The 11,692-nt window shown below is 45.4% G+C and overlaps 1 protein-coding gene across 1 annotated transcript; it reads left to right on the top strand.

Moving 5' to 3' along the window:
- Positions 1-318: 318 nt before the first annotated feature.
- Positions 319-1,467, top strand: LOC104343359 (urotensin-2 receptor). The gene has a single exon (XM_009947244.2). It carries the CDS (start codon positions 319-321, stop codon positions 1,465-1,467), a length of 1,149 nt encoding a protein of 382 aa, XP_009945546.2.
- Positions 1,468-11,692: the final 10,225 nt, after the last annotated feature.

Here is an 11,692-nt window from a genome sequence, read left to right as displayed (position 1 = left end):
CAAAGCTGTTGCTCTTGTAATGACAGCACAAACCTTACACGAGTGGCCTCAGCGCAGAAGACCTTTGGTACATGCAGACAGTGCAGATACGTACTCGTGGACAGGTAACTTCTAAATGATAATTTGTGTTGCTCTGGCAGATCACTAATATGTTGGTTTCTGATGTCTTTCCTCTAGCGGAGAAGGCAGAACTTCCTTGGATGAGACCCCACTAAGAAATGGTTCACTATTTCCCAGCAGTCACATTTCTCAGAGCAGAAAGAACAGATCTTCAGACCCCTGTGGCATGAACAAAGCCTCCATTTAAAGGCCAGAAGGATGTCCCTAACCGACGAGCTGGAGAGCCACTTTTCTGCAACCCCCTACATGGTGACAGACACTAGCGATGGTGGCTTGTTCAGAATCAGACCCAACGCCTCTGCCAATGCCACCGGGGATGGCACGTCAGCTGCTGGTTCCATGGAGGACATGATCGCCATCTGCACAATTGGGACAATCCTCTCCCTCATGTGCGTGATTGGGGTGACAGGCAATGTTTACACCTTGCTAGTGATGTGCCACTACCTGCGATCTTCTGCTTCCATGTATATTTACATCATCAACCTTGCGCTGGCCGACCTGCTTTACCTTCTCACCATCCCCTTCATCGTTGGGACCTACTTCATTCAGAAATGGTACTTTGGGGACATTGGCTGTCGCATCCTGTTCAGCCTGGACTTCCTCACTATGCACGCCAGCATCTTCACCCTCACAGTCATGAGCACGGAGCGCTACTTTGCTGTGCTGAAGCCCCTGGACACAGTGAAGAGGTCCAAGAGTTACCGAAAGGCCATCGCTGTTGTTATCTGGCTGGTGTCGCTACTGCTCACTCTCCCAATGCTTATCATGATCCAGCTGGTGCAAAGGGACAACAAAAGCATCTGCCTGCCCACTTGGAGCAAGCTATCCTACAAAGTCTATCTCACCATCCTTTTTGGTACCAGCATTGTGGGTCCAGGGGTAATCATTGGGTACCTTTACATACGATTAGCTAAGATTTACTGGGTGTCGCAAACAGCATCCTTCAAGCAGACCAAGCGGCTGCCAAACCAAAAGGTGCTCTATTTAATCTTCACGATAGTGCTGGTGTTCTGGGCTTGCTTCTTGCCTTTCTGGATATGGCAGCTCCTCTTCCAGTATTATGAATCCTTCTCTTTATCTCCCAAGGTGATGAAGAACATTAATTATTTGACAACCTGTCTCACCTACAGCAACAGCTGTATCAACCCCTTCCTCTACACCTTGCTCACCAAGAACTACAGGGAGTACCTGAAGAACAGACAGCGGTCCCTTAGCAGCAGCAGTGGGTACTTCCAAAGGAGGAATCGGTTTCAGAGGATTTCAGGGAGATCCCTGTCCACGAGCAGTCAGCACTGCACAGAGACTTACGTTCTTGCTCACGCTCCTTTAGGAAACAGCAGTGCCTGAAGGTAAAATATATCTCCAAGAACAATCAATACTGACTTCAATGTTGCTTTGATTTAAAGTGTACATTGTAAAGGCAACGCCTTAGCAGATCCATAACATGCACACGTTTAGTCCAGAGGCTGTGCCGTATGCCCGTTCTCATTTTCTTCAGTGCCACTGATTCGATGCTAGTAACATTCAGCTGAACATCTGTCTAAATAGCTTTTCGCTTTTTATCTTTGTATTTTATAGTGTATGTCTCCTCAAGTAGCCATCAATAATGAAAGCCTGTAATAGGGCCATGTTTTTTATTAGTATCAGCTGTCTCACACAGTTTAAAATTATGTTATCCCATGAATGGCTGTAGTTTGCTCTTTCTTTACTTTAGCAGTAATGCTAAATTTGTAGTTGTGTAAGGACCGAAAACAACGAAATAAAGACAAAGCAGCTAATGTTTGTGACATTCAGTCCAGTTTGAATTTGGGGTAGGACTGGACAACGTGATGAGGCATATCCAAGGGTGTGTGTCCTGGTTTTGGTTGTATTCACATTTATTTTACACTTGTGTGTACACACTGGGCTTGATTCTGCATTCACAAAGGTGTCTGTAGTGGCATTACACCGTGGTTCATGTTAGGAAGACAGGCTTCTTGTGACAGTGCCACAGTCAGGGAACACTCAGCAGCCGCTAATGCACTGACCCCAAACACATGATTTGGGGAGCACCATCTGCCCTGGACAAGTGTATCTGCCCTCTGCCCTCCTCCAAGGAGGAATTGGGAACCTCCGATGTTGTTATTCCCAGGGCATCCACTGACAAATCGCAACATCCAGCCTGAGGGACCAGACCTACATCACCAAGTCCAGAGGGAGAGGAAGGGTTTGAGGAGGTGTGATTTCCAATGGGCAAAGCTGTTCTATCCAAAGTCCCTAGTATTCTCAATTATGAAAGCACTACTCCCCTATTAGTGAAATCACTTGTTCCCTTCACAGGAGAAGATTTTGATTTATTGCTACAAAAAGTATCATTCTGCATACACCAAGAACACTTTGCCAGTCCTGGCCTTCACTGGTGATAAAGCATTATTAGTATAAATATATCCTGCATGATGTCTGGCACTTCTCTAATGAGTCTAAAAGTACCTTCCCTGGGATGCTGCCAACATCCGTACAGGAGTCCTCTGCTTGCATTAGCCCTGTTACCTCATTAGCAAGGATATAATGGTGCAATGCCAACACAACTCTAACCAAGTTACAGAATTAGAAGCAAATTAATGCTCAGGAGTAAAATCAGAACTGCAGTGTGATACGCCACTTGGCGGTGAACTGTTTGCTTATACAAAAACTGAATTTAGGTTTTAACCATCTATTCCCTTTCAAGGCATTTAAGTAGTCATTGATCACGGGGACAGTGAAAGCTCTCCGTCCAGCCTCCCTGGGCGATACTCTTGGAAAAAATGTTGCTTCTTTCGTGCATGGTCTTAACGTCTGTTACGTATGGGGAAGATTGCACATGTCATGAAAGAGGACTCTCGTGCATGAAGTTTAAACATTAAACTGTTGCAGAAACTGGAAGACCCTCACTTTGTGTTCCCAGCCACCTCCACGCACACCCTCCTCAGTGGCTGTGCAGGTGAGGGCGCCTTACCTGCACCCTGCTTGCAGTGCAGCACGCTGACCAGCAAGTCCTGCTCCAAGATTAGCCCCTTCCTGAATGCAGAGGAGCAGAAATACTACTATATTTGGCTATTTCCTACACTGAGACTACCTGTGAGTTTTCAGACCCTCCTCAGGCTGGAGGCACATTAGTCAAAGCCCATTAGGGAGAGTAAAGCACCATTAACCCCACTGTAAGGAAGAGGGGCCCATGGATGGGAGGTGAAGAGGCTTGCTATATTCATGAACCCATTTTCCACTTACATAGTCAGGTGTTTATCATGGTTTGGAATGTAAAGTTTGGTCTCCTTTTTTTTAGAAATTGCAATTTTAACTTCTCCTTGCTCAGAAACAGCTAGACAAGCTCAAGACAAGCTCAGCATGAGCAGTTCCCATGGTTGTGAAGGAAATCTACTGTGGCTGAGCCTTTAGAAAGCAGACCCCACCTTTTCCAAAAGAAGACAGTCAAAATGAGAGGACAGTTTGCAAAACTCAACTCATCCAGGCTTTACACACCAATGCAGACAGTGCAGAACAGTTACAAAAAGACATGGGAGCAGATCTTTCTCCAGAATTAATCAGTCCAACGCCCTTGTCCCCAGTGGTACTGCTCTGATTAACTTCTTGAGGCCCACCACAACCAACACATCTCACAGAAAATATTTGCAAAAAGCCTGCCATGGTTCTGTAGGTGCAACGAGCAGCCTGAAAGAAGAATGAGCAACATGCTGTGGAAGTGAGGCCATGCCAGAGGTCCTGCCATGCCCTGGGAGGTGAGCTGGGCTCAATGCAAGGTGGGGGGATTCCCTGCCTCCCTGGGAGGACACACAGCCTCAGCCCTGGGCTGCACAGTCTCATTTCTCATTTGAAGCTTGTTCTGTGCTCTCAGCGGGGGCTTGCAGTGTGCTTGTCAAATCAGCACAACAAAGCCAAGAGAAAAGAAGACACCTGCAAGCTAGAGAATGGTTGCAGGTTATGTTTCTGTCAATACTGGGTCATCTTTGAACGATGAGATGTTTCATTTCCACCCCAGGCTCGTTTTTTTTTTTTTTTTTTTGCTCCTTCAAACACCCACATCCATCACCACTCATCACAGGCAACAATAAGGGAATATTATTCCAAGTCTACAGGTAAAAGCAAGGCTCTGAGCCGTTCACAAGCAGCATGGGCCCCAGCTCTGCATCCCCATCTGACTTTATGGGGCATCAGCCACACTCAGATACCAAATATTAGACAGCTGTCCTCTCCTTGACACCAAACAACAACTCAACCACAAGAGCCTGCTGAATATAAATGCGGGAGCCAGAGCAGTCAGTGAAGTCCAAAGAAGGAACTGCCTCCTCCAAGACATAGATGAATTGCTTTGTTAACGATAGCTATAAAATAATTATTGCACCCTGTTTGTTCCTCTTTGCAGAAACCTATCACTAGTCAAAGATCAGACAGCTGATTTTTGCATAAGCAACATTTGAAATCAGTGTGGAAGGGATGTGTGTGTGCGTGTGGCCGTGTGCTCACATGCCCCAGGCCATGCCCATACACCTGCACCCTATCTGCTAGCTCTTTCTTCTATATGGGATCAGACCAGGAGCTCTTTCATCAATCTGAAGTCTTAAATCCCCACATCTCCAGGGCATTCAGTGCCCCACAGACTGGATTTCACCAGCTAAACTCCAGGTAGCAGAAATCAAAACTCCAATTTTTTGCTAATTTAAGCCAGGCAGCATTTAGCAATGCCTCAGGACTCAAAAAAAAAGGATAGCTGCAAATACACCATGGCAGGGTGTCCAAAAAGGGCCAGGACAGAAATGCTGGGCCCTGTGGTGCTCCTACCAGCTAGGAAAAGCCAGGTACCCACTCTGGTGGCTGAAACAGGCAGCAAACTACAGCTGGGGCCAGGCAATGTTTTCAGTTGGATAGTGTCTTTGCCAGAAAAGGATGACGTTTGTGTTTACCCAAACTATTTGAAAATCCACCCAGAAATTTAAGAATCCTTCTGGAAATTCTTTTTTTTTTTTTTCTTTTTCCAAATACTGAATTGTCTCATTGCAGCCTTTAGGAGGCAAAACAACACAATTTCTCACTTCGAGATGAAGATTTGTTCGTCACTTTGCTTACATTTCATTTCAAAAACCCTCTGTCCATTTTGTTCAAACCACAGGGCTCTTACAAAAAGTCCCGCAGTTCAAGTAGCAAAGCAGAGAGGAGCTGCTCACCACACTGTGCATCCCTCTGTCCAAAACCTGCCTGGACAGGGTGGGCATCCGCAGTGCAGAGTGGTCCAGGGCCCACCCTTTGCCCAGTTCCCACTCACAGAGCTGGAGCAACCATAGGCATGAACCTTCCTCCTCACCCGCTGATGGAGCCTGATTTAAGGTGATCAACAACCCATGTCCAGTCTGAGCCCCCTCCTTGTTCCTGCAAACTGGCGACTTCAAGGGCACAAAATGAGGCTGCTTTGGGCCAGCAATTCTTCAGCCTACATCTGACCAGACAGAAAAGCACACGCTCGCAGAGGAGGATCTGGACAGTAAATCAGCATGCGCAGTTTTGTTTCACTTACAGCTGCAAGACGGGCAAGGACTGGCTGGGTTAGCTCTTTAGCTCTAGGTCACCAGTTCTGTATGTGGCCAGGTTGTGAGGGGTGGGATTTCCAGGACGGCAGGTGATCTCCTTTCTTTTCTCTGGCGCGTTGGCTAGGAAACCTGTCATTTTAGTGTTTGCTTGAGGGCGTTAAAAGGAGAGGCCAAAGGTTGAGTAGATCTTGAAGAGCAAATCCACAACTTGGCAGAGCTACCTAGGAAAAAAAAAAACATTCCTTCTGCTGGTGCTGTCCCACCTGCATCTGCTGTGACTGCCACACCAGGATGCCTCCACTGAAATTATCTGCCCCAGCCACGCCTGAGCCTTCCCCCAGGCGGTGCCCAGAGGAGCTGCTACAGCAGCACACACTCAGACTGGCTTTTGGTTTTTAATCTTCTTCTCAAAATGCACGATGAAGTCATGAGACCCTCACTCATTATCATGACCCCGCCATTACTCCTTCTCCAGATTAAAATCCGGCTGTCTCCTGTCCAAGAGTGAAGAATTCATTGGAAGAAAAATACCAGACCCCTCTTGTGTTTGGCCAGCTTTGCTTTAAAGTGGCAACCAAGAATGATGAATATTGCCCTGTGTACACCTGGATCCAGTCCAACTCTGCATGGGCATCTATGCCACCTATTTATTTCATGGGCTGTCATATCCTGGAAAAAAGTGTCAGCTCTAAGTGATTCTGATCACCTTTGCATCTCCAAATTCCATATCTCAACTGTAAGTCCCGCTTACACCTGATTTGCAGTTAAGGATAGTGATTTAGGCACATCAGAAATGTGCTGGAATCAAGATGATGAAGGAGGTAGTGTAATAACAGAGAACAAATTATGCTGCGAGAAAATAGAGACATATTTGAAAATGGGCTGGAAAAGGAGAGGCACAGCAAAAGCAGGCAATTTATTACTGATTCCCAGTTTTTCAGTGTAGTAAAACTGAAAGTTAACTGCAAAGGTTGCAGAAAGAAATCTCACATTGTTGAGTGAGTGCCAAGCAGCAGATAAATCAATTGCTGATATTAACGAAGAAAAACACACAAGGAAAAATAATCCTAGCTTTACATACCTAATGATGGACCCTTTGCTAACTTTTATTACTCAGGAAAGAGACCTCAGAGCTGTGCTAAGTCACCAGCTTCATGTTCAGCAGCAATGAAAGAAGCAAACATGCCAGTTGTGCAGAAAGGCATCAAGAGCAAAACTGGTTCAACCCAGTCCAGCCACTTCTGGTTTAAAATTGAGGCATTTTCCTCAGTTTATAACCTCTCATATTACTGAAGTACAACATCAAACTGTCACATACTATGACCAAAGCTACTTCACTTCACTCAGTGTATACTTCAAACAACTATCAGTTGAAAATGCTACAGGTCTGAACGCTACAGAATAAAGCACATAAATCCAACACGTGTGTGTGATGCCCACGTCTCCCCAGGGAGCTTTAAGGCCAAACTGCAGCAGTTGGCCAAATGCAGTAGGTGCTGTAAGCATTTTAAGAGAAAGTTTATTCATTTTTATTCTGCTTTCCAAGGAACAAACACCCCATCAACGTAGTTAGAGATCAGGGAGTCCAACAGTCAAAAAAGTCAGAGTTTTATATGCACACTGAAGGCTTGCTACTAAATCTGATCTTCCCAAATGCTTATCACCTGGAAAGTCATCTGCCTGCAAGAAGAGCTCATGTTTTTGCCCCAAGAGAAAGAGCAAATATAAATGTAGTTTCAACGACCAAAACACTCAATTGCATAATTGTAACTATCATTAGATTTAATTACATGTCCAGTAGCTGCTGTTACTAGTTTAAAGCTGTCTAAGAAGACAATAAAACAACACAATAAGAGCAAATATATTAAAAAATCAGTGAAATAACCTGCCTCAGTGATAGAGTGGAACACCCACTGACACAGGACAGGATTTGCCACAGCAGCTCTGGCTGTAACGACTGTCCTGGCTGGTTCTGGCATCACCCGTTTCACACATACATTCTGTAACTCCCATTAACAGAGTTAATTCATTAACACCAACTGCAGTTCCAGCCATGAAACATCCAAGACTTGTTTTTTCAGGTATGCCAGAGGCAGCACAAGTGGTGCACCCACTGATGGACAGATCCTCAAAATAAATTAATCCTTGTGGGAAAGACAGACAAATGCCGGTAGTGAAGTATGAGCATCAGTAAGGCTGTGCTTGGAGCCCTATGGGCATAAGAATCAAATATTCTGACAAAGATTTCTAACTCTTAATCATTACATCTCAAAAAGAAGAAAAAAAAAAAAAGAAGAAAAAAAAAAGGAGGGAGGTTTCATCCATCGCACAGCAGCAGCAGGTACCCACACAGTTTGGGAACCACTGTAGCAACACTACTTCCAAGGTTTTATTTTCCAATTAATCTTGATCGCTTTCAATTATTGAATCTGCTGCACAAATCTGAGCACACTGGGTAGCAACAGTGTGCTCCAACTTTTCCTGTGTTCGTGTTCATTCGAAATGCTAAAGGGAACACACCCAGCCAACCTCCTGCTGATTACTTGTTTAGTTTATGGTTTACTGCTCGAAGGAGAGTGCAACATAATTAATTCATTAACTGCAAGCATTTTACAAACAGAATTGTTGCATCCAAAATATCTACGTGAGTGGGTGAGTCACTAGTACTCTCTGATATCCTTGGAGACAAATTTCTGATCTATGTCCAGAACAGGGACTGGAGAGGGCTCAGTACCGAGGACAACCAGGCTATGGCAGCAAGGCACCGCATGCCGTGAGCCCCAGCAGCTCCAGCAGCCGCTGACCCTGCTGCCCTTGCAGGACAACCTCTCTGGGGCTCAGAGGTGCACAGGGGAGTACTCCAGCAGGTCCACTTTGGAGATGCTGGACCTGACTTCAAATGAGAGAAGAAACTCCACTGAAGTCAAAGGAGGAAAATAATTTTGTGGGTCTCATCCTTGTCTTGTGTGTTGCCAAAATACTCAGTTTGGCAAAATATTCATTTAGGAAAACCTGGCGGGAGTGGAGCAGCAGGTGGGTCCCACCTAGCGTTGGCTAAAATGTGCAGGTAGCCCATGGAAAAGAAAGTCTGACTATGAAGGATATGGGCCAAACCATGCAGGGAGCCCAGGACTGACATGGAGAAATATTGCAGTCCAGGCTGAGATCCCTGGAAGAAATATGTGTTTAATTTTGCACAAAGTCTGCCTATCCTATGTTTCCAACTGAGGCTATGAATCTTTTATTTCATGCAAATTGAGCTTACCAGGGAAAAACTATAAGGCCAAGACTCTAAACAATAAAACCAGGTTGATTTCCACTGGAGTCAATGCAGTTATACTAATTTAAGTTTAAAACAATCCCAACAAACAACAAAACAAAACAAACAAACAAAAAATCCAAAATATTTTTGACCCTTTGACTTCATTAAACATGAATTTCTGTTGTCCACAAAAATCAGAGTCAAGATAGCAAATGATATGGTGAACGGTGAAGTAATCCATTTACCAGGACATGCAGCACTCAAACGTGAGGTCTAGCCCAAGTCACGCCAAAAGCAGTGCAAAACAACATAACATAAGGTGAAATTTCCAAAGCTTTCCAGTCCTTGGAGCATCAGAAAATGGTACGTTTCCTCTTTCTAAGGGCAGCCTGTGCTGAACCTTCCTGTGCTGTTCCAACCTTCTCCTTCATGGCTGGATTTCAGTACAGCAGCTTTGGCCATCTGGCTTCATTAAAACATCATCGTGTCCCCGGCTTTTTTTGATGGACCAAAAATAGTAGGAGCAGTTTCCCATTTAGCAATCCCTCATTAATCAGTGCTAGCTGGTGGGCTGATTACAATTCAATTCAGCTAATCAAAGAAGAAAATATCTTTGTAAGGTGCTAGGGCTTGATTTGCTTTCTTCTGTCCAAAAATTCTTCCTTGATTTGAAACCTATGTCTGACAAGACCTGCTTTTGGGCCAACCTGCAACAGAACATACCCTGAAGCAGACACCTAATGCTGCCACACTCCTGCACTGCAGCAAGAGGAGCTTTAATTTATGCTACCCCTGACGAATGGATGGAGCTAAAACCTAAATAACCTCTAAGAGAAAACAACCGGTGCCAAAGCACCGTGCAGCAGGGTCAGCCATGGGATCCTGGACACTCAATGTTCATGCAGACCCCACTGTAGTTGCTCTTTACGGTTACCCTTGCCCAGGGAGGCTGGGCTAGGAGGTTAGGGGCATGCCTGTACCCAGCCGGGAGAGGGCTCCGTCCCATCCACACAGCTGCCACCCTAAGAATCTCTGTCTAGGTTAAGGAAAAAGTTGGACTGTAGTGCATGAAGTAGCTGTACTCAGCCACCAGAGACCTAAAAGTTATCTTTCTCCCATTCTACAGGAATGGTAGACTATTAAAATCCTTGACTGAAAAGAGAAGACCATAGGCCTTGATACCTGGGTTTAGAGTGTTTGAGGATTATCTTTAGTGTTTTAAGAATCATAAATACCTGCTTTAGACATTTTCCTTGGAGGAAAAACCTCCTCAAACCTTGGTGGTGAAAAGTAAAAGCCCAGCCTATATCCCCACACTTGAACAATGAAATACCCTTCCCAGGGACATGAGGTGGTTCCTGTACACTCCCCACACCATGAAATCAGCATGTCCTGACAGAACAGAGGGGAGCAATGGGGATGTGCTGAAGACACTTGGCTAAAACCGCAGAAATTTTATTTAAACTGGCTCCAACACAGACTTTCACGTGAACCCAGTCCAGTCACCTTTTCTGTGTTTAAGATTCTCATCACTAACTTGCCCTCTCTTTCTCCCAACTTTTGTCCCTCTTGCCTATTTTCGATATAAATTCCTCAGGACACTGAGTAACCCTTGCAAAGCCTGTGTAGATGTTCAGTACAGGGGGATCACAAAGGTGACAGATGACTTCAAAAGCAGCTGTGATACCAAAAAACAAATTTCAGCTGCTAATGTTAAAAGCAAAGGTATTTACTACAGAGAGGCTTTAATCCCCTACAAAGCTGGTGCCACGGTGTCAGATGCCCATACGTAGCACACATTATCTACATTCCTGAGTGAGGAAGCGGCAGAAGATGTCTGCAGCAGGAGAGACCTCGCCCTGTGCATGCCACTTCCTAGCAGCTCTGTGGGATGGCTCTGCCCTGCCTGAGCCAGGTTATACAGCTGCCTCCAGAGTCCCTGGGGTAAAAATCCTTCTTCCCACCCCAATGAATAATAAAGCAGCCTTGCTGTCCTGCTGTGAAAAGAATGGATATCTCTGGATATGTGCTTATGGAAGAGCTGTACTGGCATATTTGGAGCTTCTCTGACCGGTCAGGTAAATCCATCACTGACATGTAAAAATGCTGCCCAAATGGATTAGCTATCACTTTGCATATCTTGGCTAAGGAAAGCAGGCTAATGTCAGATGATCCTAGTATTAGTTAAATGCAGTTGTTTCTCCTTAGAGAGACACACTGAATTTGCAGCTTTGGGAGCTTGAAGTATCCACAGCACTAACACCCACTGCAGCTGCCCACAGCCAATCTGAGCCTACGAGCTACACCTGAAAATTTGCTTTGAAAGGTTTAGAAACCGTAGAAACTGTGTTTCATGGGGCTTATCCACACAAGCCCACCAGCATCCATATGTATTACTCCCCACTGCAGCTCAGCAAACTGCAGAAGCACTCCTCTGGAGGAGGAGCTGGGAACATCAGACCAGAGCAAACCTCCGGGCACAGCTGTGAAACAGCGAGATGAGACTGTGTGCATGGAGGAAAGGACTTTTGCAGCTTTGGGTAACAGTCTGCCAGGCAGGGACGGAGAAATGCTGTGGATATCTGTCTCCTGGGGGTTAGCAAACTCCTGCAGAAAAGCACGTATCTCAAACTGTGTAGCTGTGAACAGGAGGAACAGTGTGTCAGGGTGTCCCCTCTGCCTCTCCTGCAGGAAGGTGAGCTCCTGTCCCAGGTCTGGACCTTGAACAAATACCATCACATCCCTGTCGATA

This window comes from Leptosomus discolor, chromosome 15 (genome assembly GCF_034619465.1).
Source record: "Leptosomus discolor isolate bLepDis1 chromosome 15, bLepDis1.hap2, whole genome shotgun sequence".
NCBI classification, from domain to species: Eukaryota; Metazoa; Chordata; class Aves; order Leptosomiformes; family Leptosomidae; genus Leptosomus; species Leptosomus discolor.
The sequence above is the reverse complement of the archived record's forward strand: the minus strand, read 5'-3'. Positions and strand labels throughout refer to the sequence as shown.